At 37.4% G+C, this 25,414-nt stretch overlaps 1 protein-coding gene across 7 annotated transcripts in view; it reads left to right on the forward strand.

Moving 5' to 3' along the window:
* Naaladl2 (N-acetylated alpha-linked acidic dipeptidase like 2) overlaps window positions 1–25,414 on the forward strand; it is a 1,286,850-nt gene that overhangs the window by 1,220,602 nt on the left and 40,834 nt on the right. For all 7 annotated transcript variants that reach the window (XM_076573982.1, XM_076573983.1, XM_076573985.1 and 4 more), the window contains 2 exons: window positions 687–780; window positions 11,709–11,907. In XM_076573982.1, the coding sequence (XP_076430097.1) occupies window positions 687–780; window positions 11,709–11,907 (293 nt within the window). The remainder of the gene's footprint in view (window positions 1–686; window positions 781–11,708; window positions 11,908–25,414) is intronic.

A 25,414-nucleotide genomic window follows, 5' to 3' on the forward strand; every position in this document is an offset into this window, starting at 1 on the left:
AATACCCTAACTCAGGTGTGACACATGGGTCAGTTTTCAAAAACAGCTTTAGAGTGGAGTGAGGGGTATGCACATAAGAAAGCCCCATCATGTCTTTGGAGTAATGCCATTTAAAGATTTATTTAATTTTTGAATTTAAATTGAGGTGTGTTCTGTAAAAAAATGTATGTATATATGTATATAGCATTGGTTTTGATAAATTTCAGAAGCATGACTGGGAATAAAATTAAGCATTATAAAATCATACCCAAGGGACTAAAGAAATGTACTAGATTGATTATGCATTAAATGAAATACAGCAATGGTTAACTCTGTCTAGAGGTTTTATTAGTTCAATAACCAGAGGTTGATTTTTTAAGTTATTTTTCTATAATGTTTGATCCTTTTTTGAATATAAAGAATTGTTTTAAACTCTAACTTCTCGACATTTTAGGTAAAAAAAGAATGAGCCATTATGTGCTCACACTATCCTATGACATGAGAAATCAATCTAGCCTTTTTTATTTTTTACAGAAATATAAACTCAAAAATAATTTGAAAGGAAAAGGATTTTTACAAAACTAAATTTGTTTCTTTTTATTGTTACTGTAGGTATATAATAAAATGTGAAATAACCAATAAATAAATAAATGACAATCTTAATTACTGAATGCTGCAAATTATTATTTTTTTTCTTTTCATTTCAGCTCTCAGGAGAAGTAATTCTACAAATTGCCAGTGAGCCTGTTCTGCCCTTCAATGCCCTTGATATAGCCTTAGGAGTTCAAAACAGTCTTAAAGGTAATTTTTCTCTAAATTGTTTTAATTTTAGTAAATGAGAAAGTTTTCAAATACTGACGAGAAGGACTAGATGAAGTATCCAGTCTCTTAAAAGTTGTAGCAATGATGTGGCTCTGTCCCTGGAGGGGAGAAGGGGAACAATTGAAAACTGTTTAAGGCACCCTGCAGACAGAACTGAGACAGACTTTGTGTGACAAAAGGCAGTGTGTCCCAGACTGAAGGAGGCTGATGGCTGTCTGTCATTAAAGAGATTTGGATCTCAGAGCTTCCCTTACTAGTCACAGATTCATTGTGAGCTAGCAGTTCAGGAATCCACCTCTCCCCCAACATTGTCCCTAACACATTCATTCCACACAGGATGGAATCCTAAGTTTCTCCTCAGGCACTGGTTCCTATGGATGTGGTAGACATTCCTGGTTCATGTGAAAGGGAGCAGTGAGGCAACCGGAGGATCAGTTCCATAGTTTCCATCTCAGTCCCTGACATATAAATGTATCTGCAGAACTCAGACCCCGGCACCGTCCAAATAGGTTACTGCTTGTCTTCATTTATTACATACAAAGGGGGAGATTGTGGCTTGTCATCTTCCTCCTGAGTCACATATTCTACTAGCAAGTCTTTAAATGGTCAGTGATAGAAAACTACTCAATTGAAAAGAAAACCAGTATGTTAACCATAGTGCTTAAAGTGTCCTCTGATAGCAGAGCAGCCTCCAGAGCCAGGGTTCCAATGACTTGGAATTAAAAATATTTTTTTAAGTTGAAATTATTCTTCCTCAGACAATCATCCAAGCTGGTTTGTTTATTGTGTGTTTACTTTTACACTGGATGATAACAATGGTTGTCACTTTTGGGCTACTTTTGTTTATCTCTGTAGTTCTCTTCTTTCATGCTTCCATCTCTCCAAGGTTGCCATGGCTACTGGTGCCATTCTGTCTCCACTTCATATTTGCTATTTCTAGAATATTTGGAGCTCAGAAATGTGGTAGTGAAGCACATGGCATTTTACAAAGTACACATAGAGCAGGTACAGAAAATAAATAGTTCTGTGAATAATAACCTTTCTCTAAGAATTTTATTTTTAAAAAATGTTTTGTTTGTTCTGGAGGCTGTTTTGCTTTTTGTTAGCATCTGAACTTTATCCTCTATAAAATTCTGTTGGTCTGGAAGATAGTACTTTAAACTTTCAGAGAACAAAAGAGGAGGCTTTTAACATTATGAAATTGTTGTCCTTCTGTAAAGTATCATATATGAGAAAGAATCTCAAGTAGTGTACTTGAAAATACCAACATTGTATAATAGAATTATAAACAAGTTTCTTTCTGAGTAGAAATTGTCTATGATCAATGCATTTGCAAGAAAGAAAAATAGAATTACAATTTAAAAGGTTAAAGAAATTGAGGAAGTAAAAATATGTGTCAATAAAATGATTTTAAATGCTCTTTGTTATTTTTTAAACAATAAGTAGGTAAAATGGTTTATTATTATAACAACTACTAACACTTTTATAATTTAGGGTACTTTTAGGGCTCAAAAAGACCTATTATTTATAGTGAATGTCATATTATTAATCTAGTTTTGGTGGGCAGTCAAAGACCCCTTTCAATATAAGCCCCATCTCTCTCCCAAGTAAAGAGAATAGGAGGCTAATAATGTCACTCAGTTGCTGTTTCTCACTTTCACTATAATTTAACATATAAAAGCACTTTAAAACAATCAATGCCTATAGAGTTGTGGTGCCTATTTTTTTCTTTGTCAGAAGTCTGAATATTAATAATTTAAAGTTATTGTAAAAGTTGCATGAGCCCAAGTAAGCAGAAGTAATTTCCATTTGATCTGGCTACATATACATTTTTTAGTGCAAGCCAGACTTAGTAGGAAATGTAATTTTGAACACTGTGGCTTGTTGCCACCTTTGGATTGTCTCACTAAGTTTAAATACTTGTTGGCAGCTATCCCCCTGTTCCTTAAATAACCGACAATGCTGATCTGCTGGGATCTTCTTCCGTCTTATTAGCGTTGATAGTTCGCTGATGTCATTCACTGCATTTGGGAACAGGGCAGAATTTTCAAGGTGATGGTGCAGAGAGACCAGGATTTACAGTCCTGTTATATTTGTAACTTCAATTTTTAAATGTCATGAGCATTTGAAACCCATATAATGTGTTTAATTTTCTTCCCGAGTAATATAAAATGAATTTCCCAATTGGCAAAATTAAGTTATATGCCAAACAAATTGCATGATTCTTGTTCTAATGCCATCTGTCTCCATCTTGGTTTTAATTACCACCAGTGTCCGCTCTGCACTTGCTGATACATGGGGAGCCATCTCCCTGCTCACCTAGTTCTGCCAACTCCTCTTCAAGTCCATGGCAGTCTAAATTCTAGTGATTCCCAAAACAAACTTTACTTTATTTCCATGGACATTTGGGATGGTGCTAGATCTCCAGCATGTTCATAACAGGAATGTCTGAAACACAGCTTATTTGTGTGCTAAGTATTTCACAGAGCACTCACTCCTCCAGTCTCTTTTAGTCAACCAAAAGGGTTGAAAAATATTTTTAAAAATAAATTTAGCCTTAATCCTCACTTTATTTACATATTAATTCTGACTATATGCTTCACTTATTAATAATCAACACCTAAACCAATGAAATATTTGAGAGAGGAACCAGAACAGAATCGCATCCATTTTCATATTATTGGTGTTGGCCTGTCCAGTTAGAGTTTTCTTCCCTACAGGGGAAGAAAATCAAAATTTTCAATCAAAATCAAAATTCAAAATCACTGGTTCTGCTTGTTTTTCAAATAATGCCCCTTTATTGATATTCTATGTTCTTGGTTCTTTTCATATTCCTTGGAATTATGTGTTTACTGTGGGAGTCCAGCTCCAACCTGTTCCAATCTTTTGAAGGGTTCTTAGGTGGAGGAGAGAGGGATAAGAAAATATCAGATAGAGAGACATAGACAATGAGAAGAACGATAGAAACACAGGATAGCTTCAGGAGGGCCTGGGTCAATACCCAACAGCCTCTTCATTTACTCAAAAAAGGTTTTTATATATGCCAGAGGGAGAAGCAAAAGACCTCCCCCTTGCAAGATCAAAGCACACTGTACAGCCAAGTGTAGACCCTTCTAAACACCTAGGAAACACGTCCGTGGCCAAATCATTTTCTTACATAGCCCTGCTGTGTAAAGCAACCCCAGATTCTCTGACCCTGAGTAAGGAATCACCAGGAAGCCTGGGTGGGTTCCACAGTTTACTTTTGTTCATCTCTTGTTGCCCAATTTACTGTCTGTCACATTTCCTCCTTTATGATGACGCTTTCCTTCTCAAAGACCCCACTCAGATGTGTGTTTCCTCTGCTTATGACTACAGTCAGATGCCGACCTCTTATTTTTCCTACTCTCCCACTACAGCAACTATTATATTAAAAATCTTCCAGAATGTATTTTTAATCCCAAACTCCATGCCTATGAAGTCACAAAATATCAATCTATTACTCTAAACCTTTTGCGTTAATGTTGAGATTTAATAGAGTTTGATCATTTCATTGGTTCAGTTGGTTTGCTTAGCCTGTATGTTCAATGCCCTGGGTTTGTTCTCCAGCAACAAGATCATAAATAATTCTTACTTGTAATAGAATATAAGGATATTCCCTCAAGTTCAGCAATTTTATTGAAACCTTGTCTTTTTTTTTAGTTAGACCATGCTAAATTAAACTCACATATACCCTTAAATATACAGCTTCAAATTTCTGCTTGAGATGGATAATGATAAGAATGTATAGTACATGAATATAGTTCATTTTAGAAAGCATTGGGAGCTGGAGAGGCATCTCAGTGGCTAAGAGTACTGTAGTACTTGCAAAGGACCCAGGTTCAGATCCCAGAAGCCACATGATAGCTCAAATCTGTATATCCAGTTCTAGGGAATCTAATATCCTCTTCTGGGCTCCATTGGTTCCTTTGACTTATGTGATACATATACTTACATGCAAGCAAAATATTCATATTCCTAAAAATAAAATGTATCTTTTAAAAAGAACAGAAATCTTTAGCTCTCTCTTTCAAAACTGTCAGTCAGATCTTTACTCCTCTGCACAGAGGCAGCATCAGTGAGTTACATAAAGTGTTCATGGTTCATTTTTTTATACCAGGCAGGCAGGGATGGAGGCAGAGCTCACTCCATACAGTGTTAGGAGATTGGTTAATTTTCTGTTGTAATAAAATATGATCACCAAGAAAGCTTATAGAAGAAAGAGTTATATTAGCTTAAGGCTCCATAAGGGGAGAGAGGTCCGTATTGGTGGGGAGGCCTGGCAACAGGCAGTCAGAGGACAAATCTGAGAGATCACCTCTTCAACAACAAACACAAGGCAGAGAGGATGCGTGGGAAGCTGGTCCATTCCCAGTGCTGTACTGCTTCCTGCAAGGTCCCATCTCCTAAAGGCTTCACCACCTCAAACAGCACCACAAGCTGGGTACCAAGCTTTAAACACGTGAACCTATTGGGGGACATTTCTTATTAGGTCTACACGGGGGAAAACCTCCATGCAGTGTTGGGAAAAGTGCATCCATGTAGCTAACGTACTCCTGAATGAAGTCTGCCTGTGCTATCAGATAACTTTTGCCTTCAAGAACATAATGCCAAACTACTTTTTGAAAAATAGCAAGTGCCTAATTCTTCCCCAAATATCCTTTTGTAATCTTTGTAATGGGGATCTTGCTTGCGTTCAGTTTAGCCATAGTTACTATATAGTCTTCTCTATTATTCATCTTTAAATATTCGATATGCACTGTAAAATCAAGTCTGGGTTATCTGAGCATTATTCTTGCTTTAGCTCCCACACATTTTTCTTTACCTCAGTGTTGTTTAAGGGGTCAGCTGAGATGATACATTGTGGCTCCTACTGAGGAAGACAGCATGAGGAACAGAAAGTGTAGCATAATAAAGAGCTGTTGTTCCCCCGGCTGACATCATATTGGCAATTTCTTTTATTCTCTTTAATGGTGCTATTAGATATTTCTAAGATGACATCAAGTAGCATATATTTTCTTCCAAATAATATCCTATTAACCTTTTAACCGCCATATTACACCAAGCACGTCATCCTTTTTGTGTTGCTTTACATCAGAGAGGTCTAAGCAGTGATTGTGCAACTGTTAGTGCCTTTAAAACTGTGATAAACTTGTGGAAACAGCAGTGGCTTCTGAGAAACAGTAGCAAATGAGAAAGGCTATGCTTGTTTTATGTAAAAATGTAGTGTTTGAGTACAACCAGTACATTTCCCCCATAATTTAAAAGGAAATGGAGTGGAATTTTTAAAACTACAATTGTAAATATAGAACCAAATCATATGTAAGTGCAAATAAGCTAATATCTAAAACTTTTTGGACTATGAAACCCTAACCCAAGAAACCACAAAACTAGAAAGTAAAATTGGTCTTTAAAATAGGACAGTGATAAAATTGTCAGTTTGTAAGTCAGATAAAGGCACAGTGGTTTATCCCTATAAAATTCATCAAGCTATGAAGGCTGGAGGGTGTCTTGTACAGACCTAGATGCTGTCATGTCAGGACAGGTATAGACTTAGTGGGTTCTGTCAGCACTCTATTTGGTGTTAGATCTTGATGGCTTATGTCTATAGGAAATGTGTCAGTTATGTAGATCTTCTGACCTACTAGGGAAGGTATTTGGGAAACCCTGCATAATCTTCATGAGGAATAAACTTCTTGAGAAATATTTGGGCAGTCCTGAGGTCACTATATAAAGATGCCAGTATACTGTGTTAAGTTTGCCTTATGTACTGTGTGTGACATGAGTCAAGAGCTGTGTTCATGAACTGCCAGGATTAGATTTAATTTGAAACTTAGATTAAAGGAGGTTATATGTCTTGACAGATAAGTGCATTTAATCACTCATAGGTTACGCTTGCATTTAGGTTTGCTAGATCTTAATATACCTCTCAATCCACAATACAACACTGCTTAGGAGCCATACTCTAGTTAGGAAAGGATGCTATTGGGTAATAGTGGTCTAGATTTGCAGGAGACTCCCTGAGTGAGGAGAGTTTGTCTTCTACAGTGCAGCTGTACCGACACATTAATATTGCTGTTTAAGGTAGAAAACTTCCTTGACATGATTTAGTATATAAAAGTACCAGAACTTTCAAGAGTCATTTGGCATAATCTATTTTAAAATAATCCCAAAATATGTCTCCAAAATTTTTCTTCCTTTTTGTAAATGATCCACATAGGCATCAGTGGCCCTTACATACAATGATTTCACATGAAATTGACACTGCATGTTTATGAGTATTATGTCCATTTCTAATTAAGTCACCCATTATTATAACTATTAATCTTATTTGCCTTTACCTATTTCCTAGCATTAACATATGAATGCATAAATTATTACTTCTTAAGAACTTCCTAAGTCCATGAATTTTACGTTGAGATGCATGGAAAATGCAAGAGTCTTCCATTCAAAATGTAGAAGAACTTAAAACATCTGGAATACATAATTTTAGTATGCAGTTTTAAATATTATGTACTATATCAAGCAACATTTAAAACAAACTAGTATTTTCTACAGAGCTCTAAAAATGTATTATTGGTTGTCTTTTCACCAGAGGTAACGATGTGACCATCATTTTTAAAGGTTGACCTTGCATTCCTTTACACCCATATCAATCCTTTTCTTTCTTCACAGAGGTTGATGAGGCCAGCCCTTGGTAAGAACACATGGCTTCAGACTCAGACATCCCAGAATGAACTGAGATTTCTTAATGTGTAAACATGGAGTACTGTGACACTGGGGGACAGAGATCTGAAAAGTATTTGGGAGAAAATCTTTGAGGTTAAACTCAGAGAACTGTGAAAACATTGTTGTTTTTCTCTCTCTCTTTCAAAAATTAGTTGGAGATAGATTATTCAATTTATCTATTCTAGTAAAAGCAATTGATTTATAGTGGTATACACATTTAGAAAATTAATTGACCATTTTCCCTAAGGGTGGTCAAGGACAGACATTAAGTAATTTACTCCAGACCACATTTGTAGTAATTATGTAGATACAACTGTTATCTTTTGATTGATATCAAATCATTGGTTTGTAGATCTCATGGACATAGCTTTAAAATAATCTTAACCTCCTTTCTGAGAAGTCTTTTGTTTCCAGGCATAGTTTTAATCAAATGGAAACATCACATTTAAAAGTGAGCTGATAATAGGCCCCAGCAGCTTTGCATTCTCTGACATTCCAGGCCTTAAGTGAAATTTGAAGTGTTTATAGAAGATCTGTGGGGGAATATTTTGATTTAATGTTATATAACTTATCTGATTACTACCTTAAAATAATTTCTTCTTTTTTATGTTTCCATTTTTTCAGGTAAATCATTTAAATCTAGAAAGTAAAGGAAATAGTATCGTAGGTGACTGTTACACACCAAATATCTCCCTGAATGATTTTGTAAACATTGTGTAATGCATCAATATATTTCAAAGAAGACATTATCTTATAACTCAACATTCAATTGTTGTTTTCTTTTCTTTAAAATGATTATGGTAGAATAGCTATTACCGCAGTAGCCAGATATATAGAGAAAAATACATTGTATTTTCCTTTATGAGTTTCTTTTTAACTGAGAAACAGACACAAAGAGATAAAAATGATACCAATAACTGGATTCTGTGATATTACTAGGTAATGTAGTGGTTCCTTCATTAATTGACACATCTGGTGTAATTTTAGGTACCATGAACATGACTATAACTAACAGACAAATATATTTCTGTGATACAGCTAACATTCTCATTCAGATCTAAAAAACATGGAGGGTTACTTCACCTGGGATCAACAAAATTTCAAAGAGAGATAGGGGAGTTTCTTTCTGGGACTGTTTGAAAGGTAATAACAAGCTCTAACTGATTGTCAGGGAGATGGCTGCTAAGATTCCTTGAAGCATAATTTATGCCTTGGAAAGTTTGGGTGAGCATTCCAAGTGGAGCTTCTTCTCAGTCCCTGACCTCTGACTCTGGAGTAACGCCTGCTGTGTGTCAGGCACGTTGCCACTTTTGTTTTTTTCTGGAACTAAATAGTTCCGAAAGCTGTCAGTTCTCTGCAGTACCATAAAAGATAAATTCGTTTAAAGCTAAATAAGAGAGAATGGTACAGTTTGTCTTACTTGATTCTGCAGTAATGTCTTCAATTCTGCAGTAGATGGTAGATCAGAACAGATATTTCTTTCTTAAGTGGAAGAATCTCAAAGATGTTGAACTTATTTTTTTTCTTTGCTCATTCTTTCAATTTCAGTGAATTCTATACTTCATCCTTCTCCTTTATTCTTTGTGCAAAAATAATCTGAGTATTTTATGCATTAGCTTTGGTGAATCATCACACTTTAAGAAAAAACATGTCATTCTAAAATTCCACTAAGTTATTTGGGAATTAATGAATAAAATGTTATCCTTATGATCTGCTGTGTAATCAAGCACAAAAATTAATCAATGTGGAATGCCTAGTGAAACAGAAAGTGCCCAAACACGGTGACTCCTGCAGTTGAATGTACCACATCATTATTTGTGAGCAAGGATCTAAAAATTATCTTCAGCTTCCTATTTCTTCTGTACAAATTTTAACAACATCTGTAAACATACAATACTTAAAATTTTGTGTTTTGTTCAGATTCTTCTTTTAAGCCAGTCTGTAAATGTTTTCATACAATTTATACAATGAATTATGTGTTTTAATTTTTTTTAAATGTAGGCCAATGTGATGGCTCAGCAGGTTAAGGCACTTTTTGCCACGCCTGATGACTTGAGTTGTTTTCCCAAAGTTCAAGGTTGAAGGAGAGAACTGATTTCTACAATTTGTCCTCAACACACACACATTAAATGGAACAAAAAAATGTATTATTTGACCATTTTATATATGCTTACAGTTTAATAGAATTCACTCCCATTCCCTCTCTTGCTCTCTCCCCTCTCTATCTGAGGGGAAAAAGACACATAAATGGGAGGATTTGTCACATTATCTCTGTCACATGATTCTAGTTTGTCTTGGACATTTTATGAACATGCCTTATTGAATCCACTCTGTTCATTTAGCACTTGCTGAGTGTACACAGTCAACTACACTCTAAAATTCATGATAGTAACAGTTAGTGGTTTTGTGAGTCATATTTTGTGAATTAGCTCTATCTCTCTCATAAATTATCATCTTACCAAGTTATTTTTATAGGACTTCTTAAACTTTAAATGAGCAGAGTAAGTGTGCTAGCACATGAAGGGAATTCCTGGACTCTAAATGAAAGAAAATGCACAAAAGTCTGTAATTATACAGATACCAGGTGTCTGAGGAGCTGACCATCTTGAATTTCCACAGGAGAATTGTGTGTGTGTGTGTGTGTGTGTGTGTGTGTGTGTGTGTGTGTGTGTGTGTTTATTTTCTTCTGCCCAAGACTCACCACAATGAAAACCTTAGAAGGATGCCCACATCTGCCTCCCTCAGTGCCACACTCCTGTGACAGAAACTTAGACTGTATGTCTATGTTCCTGAAACAATTTGACTTGAAGTAACTCTGCACTGATATGTTGATTTTGTTGGAGTTAGTTGTCTCAAGTCACTTAAGAATGATAGTAGCCATTGTTCTACAATAATCGTGGAATATATAGGAGATGATCATTGAAATTTTTCTTGTAAACGTCTAACAGATATGTTTTCAAACATGGTTTCAAATAACATCTGCTTACTTGGAGGGAAATGCTTGGTCATTTGATCATCATGAAAAAGCTATGCAGTAAGTAATGTTATTATACTTATTTGACAGTTAAGGTTTTAGAGGTTCAGGAGTGCTACAAATATCACACAGATACTAGGGGCTAAGAACATGGCACTGGACTCTGGCAGGCTTGCCCAAAGTTCCTAATCAACTAGTTTTAGACATGAGTTTTCTCTTGGACAAAGAGTGGACCTGTGGATGCTTTGCTATCCCCATTAATAAGCTGCCCAACAAGTGGAAGAATAAACAAAAAGATTGTGATCTGAGAAACAAACAAAACAAATGTAGCAGCATATATAATGATTTCTGGTATATTAAGTCAAAAATATATTTCAAATATGCATTATAAAAACTTTTACTGAAAAAAATAGAGTCTCAAGGCATGTAATACCATGTAGTGACATATTTTACATCTAATTATAAGAAGAGATATTCTTTTCATTCTTTTATGTTTTTTAATCTATTGCTTTTGATGGTGTCTGATGTGGCTTTGGTTGATTCATATTCTCTATGTAACCAAGAATGACCTTGAGTTTAAGATACTTCTACCTTTACCTCCAAAATGCTGACAAAGCAGGCATGCACCACCATGCATGTATCTTTTAGATGTTTTTCTTCAAATGCAGGAATATTGTAGTGAGCAAGGACTGTTGAGCCAGCAAGATCAAGGTTCCAATTCAACCCTGTTACTTGCTTGATGATTTGTGACCTAATTAATTTGTGAGCCTTAATTAATCTCATCTTATGTAAAATAAACAAGGCTTACAATTTTTAAATGGTATAACTAACAACACTTGGTGATTATTTAATAAGATAATTGTGTATGAGGCTTAATTCAGTGATTGTAATATAATAATAACCATCATCAGTACTGACCTTCTGTCATGAGTGAGTAGCCATTCACTTAATGTAAAAGGATATAAACACAAGTTTGGACAATATGTTTGGTAGAAAAATATGTTATTAGAATCTAACTGAAGTATATAAACCTTGGTTTCGGGAGGCAACTGACAGGACTTTGATGACAGGCCACTCTCTCATCAGGAGTCTATCTGATTTACACAAGAGAGTCAAAGATGGAAATGTGTCTGCTTGGCTCCTGTGATGAGATGTCCCCTAAGATGGCCTCATTTCTCCTCACCAGCTGATGAGCCCAGTGTCCCTCACCTGCTTGCCATGGCGGCACGGCTGAGGGAAAGTGCTGAACTCTTCCAGTCAGATGAGATGCGGCCTGCTAACGACCCAGAGGAGAGAGCTCCCGGCCGGGTCCGAATGCTGAACGACATCCTTCAAGACCTGGAGAAGAACTTCCTGGTTGAGCAAGTGCCCCCGGGTTTTTATAGGTAGGAAACATACCTCCACATTTATGTCTTTCCCTCAAAACCCTAACTTCACTTCCTGAATATGTTAAAGACTATAACACGATTTCACAGAAACTCCCAAGTGAGAGCACTCAATCATGACTTGAATGGAAAAGTGGGGAGAGGATAGGAGAAGCATTAGAGAGAAAAGAAAGGTGATAGATTTGATCCAAACAAATTATAAGCATATGTAAATAAACTATTTTAAAAACAAAACAATAAAATAGTCATAGATCGAATATGGAGATGAAAACCATCATCTGAAGCAAACCTCAAGTGAATAAATATGGAATGAAGGACACATGACAAAATGTCTCATATTGATATCAATATGATATCACTACTGGAAAATCAAGTGCAGCTAAAACTTCAATGGGGAGAAATATGCTTTCTTGAGTGCCAAGGGATGGGCCAAGCAGCTTTTTCCTAATAAGAACATGTCTAGAATGTTTAGCTTAATTCTACTGGCTATAATTTATGACTGTATTGAATACATTTAATATTCTGGTACCATGCAGCTTCAGTGGATCCTGAAATAACTGAGAGAGCACGGGCAGTTTATTTGGAGAGTCACAAGAACACTCCTGAGAACATGCAGACTGTGGTTTTGTTGAGAGACAGCAGTAGAACTTGGGCTGTGGAGCAAAAACATGTAGAATATAGTTTTGTTTAGGGTGTACTCAAAGTAGAAAATAAACAAAAGGGAGATGGAAGTTAAACAACTTTGAATACTCTGTTTTATATAATTTATTCATTCTTCTGCTCAGGATGAAATATATACTTTCTGTGTAATACATGCTTTTATAATGCATACGGTCACGATAACTCAATATATATTCATATGTATATATACATACACACACACACACACACACACACACATATATGACACTTGTTAAGTGTTAAATTTATGGCCCTTATGAAAAGTTCTTTGCTAAGCTGACAGACTACCTCACTTCTCCATGGCTTTGCCATTTGTCTTCTGTCTTGTTTCATGACCAGAATTGCTAGATGTGCCATGTGTAAACACAGGTTAAAGCAAGGAATCAATAGCTGATACAAAGGTATCGAAGTCTTGGTTACACGTGAGAAAGAGTTTCTAAAATTCCTGCTCCCCGAAGACTATGACAGCCTTTACAGCAGTAGATTCCTGTCACTGTACATATTAAAACATGGTTTGTGAGTCTCGAGTCTGTGACTGTTAAGTGAGCATGAAATTTGCATGGTGTTGGTAGCAAATTTAGTGACCTGAAAAGAACTTCACTGACCCACATTTTAATTTCTACATCTATTAAATGAGATAGCATATTGGAAACTTTCATAATAAAGGCATTCTTCCACTTTTAGTATTTGATAATTTAGCTTTGTGAGTTTAAAACTGAAATTCACATGTAGATTAAATTTTCATGCAGTTTCTTCTAACTCAATAACTGGATCATGAGACATTAGAGAAATTTGTGTACTATTTATATTTTTTTCATAATTCTTGAATGTAGCCAGAAGTTTTATCAGGTCCTGCGGAATCTCTCCCACCCACATATCACAGTCACTTGGTCCCAAATAAACACACATAGGTTTATTACTTTTAAACTATGGCTATGGCAGGCTTCCTGCTAGCTAGCTCTTACATCTTAATTTAACCCATTTCTATACATCTATACTTTGCCACGTGGCTTGTGGCTTACTGATACCCTTACATCTTGCTTCTCCTGACAGCAGCTTTCAGCATTTGCTTTGCCTCTCCTTTCTCTTCCTATCTGTTTGGATTTCCTGCCTGCCTCCAAGCTGCCTTGCCATAGGCCAAATGGCTTTATTTATCAACCAATCAGAGCAACACATATTCACAGCATACAGAAAGACATCTACACACTTGAAGGCATTAAATATGCTCCCTGTATTTTTTAAGCCCCTGAAACTTAGCAGGCACTTCAAGTAAAACACATTTTCTCTGATAGTATTCTAGTGCAGGGTTAGAAAAAGAACAAGGTGATTAGATAAAATATAAAGATGGTACATGTAAAAAACTACTTAAAGAAAATTCAACCATATTATTGACAGAATTATTTAAAATGTCTCTATCAGATCAGGTAAATCATGTTTGGGAACCCATTTGATAAGGCCTGTTTCTACATGAAGAATGCATTCCCTTCTTAATATTCTTGCAGTGTGTAGCTTGCTTACTGATATGATATGCTTTTGCTTACCCTTTCAACAGTATTCATAGACTCAATTTATTTTATCCTGTATTTTGTGAAGAAAACAAGCATTTGTCTGTTACTAATATCAATAAAACTGACTTTGTACTCTTAATAATTATCACAGTGTACCCTCTATCCAGGTAATATAAGTCCAAATGTTATTTCAGTAGTCTAGTTCATATTTAGCATTTTCCATACTTTGATTATAGTTGTTAATGAAATGCATGCTTAACATGCCTGTCCTTAGGTCAAATGCTAGGCACATGGCAAAGATTATTTACAGCTTTGTAAGAAACTGTCCTCCAAAGTGGCTGTGCCATCTTTCCTTTTCAAAAATAAATAACATGACATATCTGCCATCTCTCACCGCACTTACATTTGGTGTTGGTGGCCTGGGAATAAGCTCTGCTGAAGGGTGTACATTGGTATCTAGCTCTTGAATTTTCAGTTCCTTGATGGCATGTGTTGCTGACAGTCCTTTGCTGTGCCAACTTCTCACCTGTGTATTCTAAAGTGAGATTTCTATTCAGCTCTGTTGCCCAGTTTCAAAACTGAGTTGTTTTACTTCTGGTTAGAGATTGCATGAATCTCAGAAGAGACTTTGAATGTTATACTTTAAAATATTGTTGAGACTGTAATAGACTATGCAACTTTTGAAGTTGGACTAAATGCATTTTGCATTATAGTATTCTTAAAAGCTTATGAGGGCCAGGGAGTATAATGTGGTAGTTTGAATGTAATTTGCCCCCATAAGCTCATAGAGAATGGCACTATTGGGAGGTGTGGCTTTGTTAGAGTAGATATTGCCTTTTGGAAGAAGTTCCGCACTGTGGAGGTGGGCTTTGAGGTTTTGTATATGCTTATACTATGCCCAATATCTCAGATCACTTCCTATTGTCTATGGGATCAAGATATAGTACCTTCTCCAATCTCAGCTCCTTCTCCAGCCCCATGTGTTCCTGCATGTTGCCATGTCCACCATGACAATAATGGACTAAATCTCTGAAACTGTAAACCACCCAATTAAATGTTTTTCCTTTATAAGAGTTTCCATATTCATAGTGTCCCTTCACAGCAATAGAAACTCTAACTAAGACAACTGGTATCCAAAATATAAAAGAATTCATAAAACTTAGCAGTATAATGCCCTGTAAAATCAAAATAAAAAAAAACAGATCACATACTATCATCATATAATGGCACAGGATATACAATGCCATTCCAAAATGTAGGGGAGGGAGAATAGTGAGGAAATACTGGGCCAAAGCAAGACTGAAAACCAGCTGGGCAAACTCCAAACTCTGCTTCTCCATGTCTGATGTCAAAACACTCTTTATAGTTCCAGTTCCTTTCAACTTTGTTGTCTGCAACACACTTCTTTCTCTGGGGCTAGTTCCACTCCCTGTTAGCAGCTCTCCTTGGCAGGTATTCTATGGCTCTGGCATTTCCAACATCTTGGGATCTCTAAAGCAATCCAGGCTTCACCTTCATAGCACCACACAATGCTCTCTCTAGGCCTCCATTCAAAGACACCCCTGAAAAAAGCTTAGCCTCAGTGGCTTTTCTTATTTGTTCCTTGACTCTAAGCATGTGGACAAAGCTGGCAAGTTCTGCTGCTTGCTGGGGCTGGAACATGGCCCCCTTGTTCAATTACATGTTTACCAACTTTCTGTTTTCCATGGTTTCCTTCATTGCCTAAGCTTGGCTATCCTGGATCTTGTTCTGTAGAATCAGACTGGTATCAGACTCAGAAATCTTTCTGCCCCTGCCTTCTTAGTGCTGAGATTAAAGGCATGCACTATGAAACCTGGCTTTAAGCTTTTCTGTAATTCCTTTTCACAAGTTGGGAACTTAGCCAGATGGGATCTTGCCCTGAGGTCACCACTCCCTTTATTCCATTTCTTAATCTGTTTATCTCCTTGAACACAGGACTTAACTCCATTCTACTTCCTGGTCTTTCTTTTCTCCCCCAATTATATATTTTGTATTTTTCCTTGCTCACCTTGCTCTTTTTCATTTGGAACGCATTCCCTATAGTGGGGTAGCTTGCTCAGTCTTGATGCAAGCTGGAGGTGCTTGTTCCTGCCTCAACTTGGTATGCCAGACTTTGTTGACTCCCCAAGGGAGGCCTTGTCCTCTCTGAGGAGTGGATGGGGAGTGAGACTGGGGGGAGAGGAAGAATGTGAGGAAGGGGAAACTAGAATTGTGAATGTAAAATGAAAAAAAAATTAATTAAAAAAAATCTTCATTTTGTGTTACCACTAACAACCACACAACAGAGCCTGTACTAAGCTGTTTTGAGATTTCCTCTGTCAATTGAATTAATATAGAACTCTTCACTTAAGCCTCAGACAGAATTTTTGGATAAGGGCAAAAAGCAGCCACATTCTTCACCAAGATTTCACAGGACTAGTCTCTAGGCCACATGCTAACACTCTTCTTTGAATCCTTTTGTTGGAGTAACCCACAGTTCATATCACACTCAGCACCACTGTCTTCCATTTTCCAACTAGGAGAGCCTATTAAGCAGGACTTAAAGTGTTCAAATTTTCTTCATAATGCACAATGCCAAGGTCCATATTCCTTCAAACAAAAGCATGGTCAGGCCTATCTCAGCAATATCTCAGTCACTCGTACCAACATCTGTCTTAGTTAGGGGTTCTATTGCTGTGAAGAGACACCATGACCAAGGGAGCTCTTATAAAGGGAAACATCAATTGGAATAGCTTACAGCTTCAGAGGTTTAGTGTAGCAGGAATCTTAAAAGTTCTTATTGATAAAATCAAACCCGGAGCCAGGTATTGGGGTGAATACTGGAAGGTCAGAGAGACAGAATAAGCCACAGCTATCTCACCTTGCCATTTCCTCAGCTGGTCCTGTTTCCTCAGACTGGAGGCCTCTGAGTCCTCATCCAGAATGTATCTCAGCTGAACTGTGTTGCTCCAAATCCTGAAAGCTTAACCAGCCAAATGCTTAACCAGCCAAATGCCTCTAGTTTCTGGTCCTCACGCCTTATATATCTTTCTACTTTCTACCACCACTCCCTGGAATTAAAGGCTGGCTTTCTGGGATTAAAGGCGTGTCACCATGCTTGGCTATTTCCAATGTGGCCTTGAACTCACAGAGATCCAAAGGGATTTCTTTCTCTGGAATGCCAGGATTAAAGGTGTGTGCTATCACCGCCTACCTAGTGGCTTTTCTGTTCTCTGACCCCAGATAAGTTTATTAAGGTCCACAATATTTTGGGGAAAACAATACCACCACAGTTTAGTCCATTATCACCATGGTGGAATAGGATGGCATGCAGGCAGACATAGCGCTGGAAAAGAAGATCAGACTAGGAAGGGGCTACATTTGGATCCTGCAGGCAACAGGAAGTGGTCTGAGATATTGAGTGTGGCTTGAGCATACATGAGACCTCAAAGCCTGCCTCCACAGTGACACACTTCCTCCAACAAGGCCATACTGACTGCAACAAAGCCACACCTTCCAATAGTGCCGCTCCCTCTGAGCTTATGGGGGCCAATCACATTTACACTACCACTCTAGTGTTCTGTCAGATAACTGTTGGGGAAAGATTTCCCCCTAGTGTGCATTTTGTCTCCTTCTCATAACAGTATCTTTTGGTGAGCATGAGTTTCTAACATTAATGAAATGTAGCTAATAAATTTATCCTTCCTATATTGTGCTATTGTGTGGTCTCCAAAATCTGATTATGAAAGCCAATGTTACCTAGATTTCTTGATCTCCTTATATGAAGAATTCTTACAGTTTTGTGTTTTAGACTTAGGTATGCTAACCTCTTTGTGTACATCTTTTGAAATGTTTGACACCATACTTTTAATTCATTTATATTTGCACAAAATATCAGTTCTAACACTGTTTTTCTAAAGACTATATTTCTCCATTCAATTGTCTTGGCTACTGTGTTGTACAATATACATTTAATATTGCATTGTGCTGGTACTTTCTAATTTGTTCAGGTAGAATGGCTTTCACAACATGTAAAAGGCATTGATGTAGGAGGAGCTGACATTTGTAGCTAGAGTTTTCCCGGCCTGGCCCACAGTCAGGACAAATCTCTCTCACCTGCCAGTCCCACAGCCGCTCAGACCCAACCAAGTAAAAAAAAAAGAGACTTATTTTGCTTACAAACTGTATGGCCGTGGCAGACTTCTTGCTAACTGTTCTTCTATCTTAAATTAATCCATTTCCATAAATCTATACCTTGCCACATGGTTCGTGGCTTACCAGCATCTTCACATTCTGCTTGTCTTGGCAGCGGCTGGCAGTGACTCCTTCTGCCTTCCTGGATTTTTTTTTTTCTCCTCTTGGTTAGTTCCGCCTGTACTTTCTGCCTAGCCACTGGCCAATCAGTGTTTTATTTATTGACCAATCAGAGTAACACATTTACCTTACAGAACATCCCACAGCACCCCCCCTTTTTTTTTCCAAAAAGGAAGGTTTTAACCTTAACAAAGTAAAATTACATATAATTTGGGAATTTGGGCGTAGCTTCTCTTACTACTTCCTGCTGGAGGGGGCGCTGTATCTTATGGGGACACAAAGAAAATTTTAGGATTATGGAATAGTCCATGAGGCTGTATTGTCTGAGCCAGTTGCCTTGAATCCGATCTGGATGTTGGATTATCTGGGCCATGGTGTCATCGGAGACCTTTCAGGGGGTCTTGGCTGGTCAAACCTGATGTATCTTAACCTGGAACAAATCCATAGCCTCTGGATTTCTGTGGGAACAAAAGCAGAGTCTCCTTTCCAAAGCAACACATCCTTACATCCAAATTTTGAAGTCAAGGTATCTTTAATATATACATATTGGTTTAACTCAGCATCTTCTACGATCAAATGTTTTTCTGCAGTTAAAAATTCCAAAGACAACACAATCCAGATTCTCTGTGTAATATTCATCTTTACATGGCTTACTTTTTATATTAATGTTACTGTCTCTTTAAAGACTTTATTTTTTAAAACTATGTATTTGTTTATATAACTGTATATATCACCTTTTTTGTCTTTCAAGCCTATGTATATTTTACACACATTATAAACTATTATATCTGAATCTGTCTTATTGTGAATCTATTGCTTTAAACTGGAGCATTTGTAAGACTGAAACAGCGCTATGGCTGCTGGCTCCACCCACCTCAGCTTCCCAACATGGCGGTGGTACATTTACCACCAGCTCTGGGAGCTATCATGGGTCTATGCTTTTATCCAAGCAGTGTGTAGCCCAGAAACCTCTTTTTTTGTTTTGTACTAGCAAAGGCTAAATCTACCATGCAGCTTAATGTGCCACTTGCAGAGGCCTCATTTCCGCCATACTGCAGGTCGAGCGCACACGCCAAGAACCCACAAGTAGCTCAAACTGGCAGCTGCCGCTCATTTGAGAGAGACAATTAGGAAGCTGTTTTCAGCTCCGTTTTAGAATATTTTCTCAGGTTTTAGGTGGAAACTCTTGCCCCACGTTGGGTGCCATTTGTAGCTACAGTTTTCCTGCCTGGACCACAGTCAGGACAAATCTCTCTCACCTGCCAATCCCACAGGCGCTCAGACCCAACCAAGTAAACACAGAGACTTATTTTGCTTACAAACTGTATGGCCGTGGCAGGCTTCTTGCTAACTGTTCTTATATCTTAAATTAATCCATTTCCATATATCTATACCTTGCCACAGGGCTCGTGGCTTACCAGCATCTTCATATTCTGCTTGTCCTGGTGGCGGCTGGCAGTGACTCCTTCTGCCTTCCTGTTCTTTCTTTTCTCCTCTCTGTTAGTCCCGCCTATACTTCCTGCCTAGCCATTGGCCAATCAGTGTTTTATTTATTGACCAATCAGAGCAACACATTTGCCATACAGAACATCCCACAGCACTTTGGACTATCAAAAGCAGGAAGGGACTTTTGGAGGGTGTTTTGTCTTTCTTGGCTTGGATGTTGTGCAGGAAGCTAAGGGCATCTCTGAACATCAGTTTTGCTTCTCTAAACTAGAAACTCTCTAAGAGATGTTAATAGAATAAAGTTCTCTGAAATGAGGTCAGAGTATGATAAATATATGGACTTTATAGCTCTATAAAAGTCACAAAATGGAAGTAATATTATAACATTATTCTGTGTCTGTTTGATACTTGAGTAGTACTTGCATCTCCACAGTTTTCCCCTCTACACCACCAAGGGAGAATTATATTTTTATTAAGTGACACAAATTTTGTTTTCCCCCCAGGATTACTGCAGTAATGTTGTTTTTTAATTTGATTTTTAAACATTTGTTAATTTCTTGTCATGCTGTTAAGGAAATGATAAAGAAACTCTCTGAACAGTGTTATCTTCCAAATCTACATTACTGCAATGACAAAGGTGCCTGATGAAAACACTGTTGGCCATTTTTGTGATTGAGATTTACTACCGTGTGAATTCACCCTTCCTATACTGTCTTTAGCAGATCTCAGGAGGACTCTCAATTCTCTTTCTTGTCCTCAGTTACTGTGCTATTAAGGGTATGTTCTTGCTGCTATGCTACCTCTATCATTTCCTTTTCCTTTCACCCAACACCAGCCTACATAGTCTTATCAATGAAAGAACACTAACTCTTTCCGTGCATTTGATTTTAAATTATTGGATCACACTTCACTGACAGAAATATCTTCAACTTTTAAACTTTACAAGTAGAAAATCAGAGGATTAAAAATGCTCTCCATAGATGCAAATAGCAAAGGCTTTTTGCCAAGGAACACCCCAAGGCATTAGTATGAGTTACAGCAGCATGTTCTCAGTCATACATTTAGATAGAATGTCAGCATAAAGTCTCACTGTAGCTTCTCTAAGCATTTAAAGGAACGATGAACTGAAAATGTAAGGAAATTATCCTTGGTGTGTTTAATTTCAACTTGACCCAGCCTGGAGTTATCTGAGAGGAAAGCTTAGATTGGAGAATGACTAAATAAGATTGGCATATGGGTATTTCTGTTATTTTTAATTACTAATTGATGTAGGAGGGCCCATGCCACAATAGGTGGTACTTAGTCTAGTGCTCTGGGTTGTATAAGAAAGACAGCCAAGCATGAGCCAGAGCAGGCCAGCTGATAAGTGGCATCCTCCAATTACTGCTGCACTTCCTGGTCAAAGGTAATGCTTTATGGAATAGCAAGCACTCCTCCCTTGGGGTCCCTGCTCTGACTTCCTCAAGTTATAGTGGACTGTGCCCTGGTTGCTTTTGTTCAGAGTACCACAATAACATAAAAGAAACTGGAACAAAGTGTTCCTGTTCAGATATGTGTGTGAGAACGTGTGAGAACACACACACACACACACACACACACACACACACACACACACATACACACACACAGAAAGAGAGAGAGAGAGAGAGAGAGAGAGAGAGAGAGAGAGAGAGAGAGAGAGAGACTGCTTTGCCAATGTGTTTAAAGGAAATTTTATCAAAGGATAGCAAACTTACTATGGCTTTGTGAAGGGGAACTAGAGGTCCTACATTGTATTTGCATTGTTCTTATTTCATTTCAAGAGTATGGAAAAATGAGAGGTACACAAGTATGAGCTGGAATATAATGTTACCTTGTAGGTCAAAATGGTTCTCAAGGAAAGTAAACATCTGTTAACTCTACTAGATGTAATGAATTATCAAATAAGAGTTATCTTTAAAAGAAATCTAGGTTTTTCAAGTTAGTTAAAGACACTTGCTGCCAAACCTAATGATCTAAGTCCAATCCTTGGGACCCATGTGTTGAAAGAAGAGAACTGACTTCTGCAAAATGTTCTAAAACAACCTCCACACATGTACTGTGGTACGTGGTGCTCACACAATACACATGTACACGCATAATTATAACAAAATTTTACACCATCCTGCTATTTTTATAAAATATGTGGTATATATAGCTACATCCTGTTTATATAGACTGTAGGAATATATAGGAAACTACTATAATACCTATTAGAAAAATAAAGGAGTATAAATAATTGCCATATTCAGTAGTTTAAAGAATGCAGTCCATTTATAAATTAAGGGATGGTATATATTTTTGCTTGTGCACATGTGTATATTATGAGCTTTATGTTCTCATGAGAAATGTTGCTGCAAGTTCATAAGAAAAAACTTCTTTTGGAACTAGCCAGAATGGATTTGTGCAAGTTCACAAGACCATTTCCTGCCAAGCCAAGGCTAGACGATTTTCATGTGCATCCTTGAAAGCAGGAAAATAGCAGTGTAAATGTCAAGATGCTTCTGCCTTGAACCAAGAGTAAACAGAGCAAGCAATCCATTAAAAGTGCTTTTCAAACATGCAAGTTCCCCAACTTTTCTGTGGAAAAACATAAGCTCACATTTCTATCTAGTCAAGGAAGGAATGACATTTTACAGAATGATGTAAAATTCACTTTTCAGATGCCCACACTCATGCTGAAGCTGCACAGTCATGATAAATACTTGATTTTGAGAATTTCAAGAGCTTTATAATGTATGAAATACAAGTCTCCCAACATTTCTGAATTGCCATCATCTCATAGCATGTTGTTTTAATTAGAATTAGTTTTGTGAGTAATAGTAGAATTCATTGTTTGCTGTTTGATTGGGATAATGATTACTTTGGTTTATACTTTTTCTTTTAGTAATGTGTGGGTGGTCTGAATGGGAATAAAATCTCACCATTGTTTCTCTTGTCATTAGTTATATCTACCTCTGATTTCTTTAGATTATGAAAAATAACTACCAATTAAGGATTACCATAATGTTTTTAAAGTATTTTAATAGTGACTGCTAGACTAAAAGATCAATTCATGAATAGAGAGTTAAACAATGGACTCAATGTAAAATTTCCAAAATTTAGTGACCTGACTTATGTACAAAAAATTTTAAATTATTTATCATTGTATGTAGCTGGAGGGCTTCTCTCCAGGTTCCCCAAGCCCCGTAGTCCCACAATCCACTTATAAAATAATCACTCAGACGCTTGTATCACTTATAAAGTGTATGGCCGTGGCAGGCTTCTTGTTAACTGTTCTTTTATCTTAAATTAACCCATTTTTATAAATCTACACCTTGCCACGTGGCTGGTGGCTTACCGGCGTCTTCACATGCTGCTGATCATGGCGGCGGCTGTAGTGTCTCTCCACCTCAGCCTTCCGCTTCCCAGAATTCTCCTCTCTCCTTGTCCCACCTACTTCCTGCCTGGCCACTGGCCAATCAGTGTTTTATTTATTGACCAATCAGAGCAATTTGACATACAGACCGTCCCAGAGCAATTGTATATGTTTGTTTTTATAGTTTACGAATAAATGTATTTATATGCTTTAGGATGATGTATCCTTTGCATACTTTTATCTTTGTAAGAGAAAAAAATCTATATTTTAAGAGAAACAAAATTAGTATACTAAGTTCCAAGCTCATTTTTAGTTATTCTTTTTGTTTCTATCAAAACAGTGTGTCTCAGTGTGACAGAAAACATTCCCATGCATTAGGTTGACTTTTATCTAGTCCTTTAAAATTTCAGTTTTCAATGATTACTTTCTACATGCACTTATTCTAGCTTCTTTGTGTTGTTGTTGTTGTACTCAGTACATTTTAATTCCATTGCTATTGTAATCACTCTCCTGTGCTACTACTGAAATACCGTTATAAGGGAAACTGAGGCATTACAAAAGAGAAAATCAGTTTTCTTCCCACCTCACAGTAGTATTTCATAATACTTCATCTATAATTTGAAAACAACCTCAATTAATGAATAAAATACTATCTTCTAGCCTAGACCAGACTTATAGCCCAACTTATACCCTTGAAAAATATTTCTCTTATTCCACCATCTATGCTGGCTTCTTATTTATCTGGCTTGATCCTCAGTTCTTCAGCTCCATTTCCAAAGACTAACTCATTTGTTGTCTGTATGTTTATGCCATTTGGAGTATAGGATGCTGGAAGACAAAAAAGGGATTGTCATAAAAGAAACCCAATCTGTGGCTGGTTCTATGATGAATGAAAATTCTTTCATGTGTATATTATAGAAGTTGGGGCACGATGGATGCACAAACCCGGCCATGTGAATATCTTCTCAGTGGTTGGTGTGAAACAGAGTATATGTTCACTGATGTAGATTGTTGCTGGACAGTGGGATGAGAACCTTCATGTCCACACTCACGTCCTAGGTCACTCTGAGACTTAGAAGGAAAAAAAGGGCTGATTGTGCTGCATAGCATGCTAAGCCACCGTATACTAGGCACCATCCCTTTCAACACACTTGGAGCCTTTTCACGTGAGATCCTTCCAATCTTCCTCACCTTTGGAACGCAGAGTGAATTAATGGTTAAGATTATGGATTCTGGGGTTGGAAGATTTAGGTAAAATTTTATTTTTACATACTGACTGAAGTTTCCCCTCCCTCTCTCCTCTCCTCTCATTTCCTCACCCCCCCATGTTCCCTTTCCCACCTCTACTCAATCCACTCCTCCTTTGTTTCAGTTCAGAAAGGGACAAGCCTCCCATGAGTATCAACAAAACATGGCAAAGGTGCAGTAAAGACCAAGCCCTTCTCCTTGTATTCAGGCTGAGCAAGGCGACCCAGTGTGAGGAATCGGTTTGCAAGAGCCAGGCAAAGCATTAGGACAGTCCCTGCACCCTTGTTAGGGGTCACACAGGCACACCAAGCTCATAGGATCTCACAGAGAGAACAAACAACCAGGGGGCCTGTATGGGACCAACCTAAGCCCTCTACATATATGTTATAGTCATGTAGTTAGGAAAGATTTTTAACCTCCCTGAGCAACAATTTTATAAGCTAGCAACTTGTTATCTCTGAGAAGTTGCTTTGAGAGTTAAAAGGAAAATTTACAAGGACAATTTGTGTTTTATAGACCTTCCAAATTTGGAATCATAACTGTTTCATTGTTTTGTACATTCAATGCATGCCTAATGACTGGAGCCCAATAGGACTCAGAACCAGTTTTATCTCACCTTTCTGTGCTACATTTAAACTACAAAGCAAAAATACTAAACAACAGCTTATAGCCAGTTGGTTGGAGCTCAGTGATAGATGCTTATCTATCATGTGCAAGGCCTGGAGATGATGATCTCCAGGGCTTAATAATAAAGTGTGTGTATATGCGTGCACGTGTGTGTGTGTGTGTGTGTGTGTGTGTGTGTGTGTGTGTGTGTGTGTTAGAGAGAGAGGGAGAGAGAGAGAGAAGAAATCACACACATGTTATCACACATTTCTTTTGTATGTTGGAAGGAATAAGCACAGTGCTCTTCTGTGAAAGGCTGTTGAAGGGA

Source organism: Peromyscus maniculatus, chromosome 6 (assembly GCF_049852395.1).
Source record: "Peromyscus maniculatus bairdii isolate BWxNUB_F1_BW_parent chromosome 6, HU_Pman_BW_mat_3.1, whole genome shotgun sequence".
In the NCBI taxonomy this organism is placed as follows: Eukaryota; Metazoa; Chordata; class Mammalia; order Rodentia; family Cricetidae; genus Peromyscus; species Peromyscus maniculatus.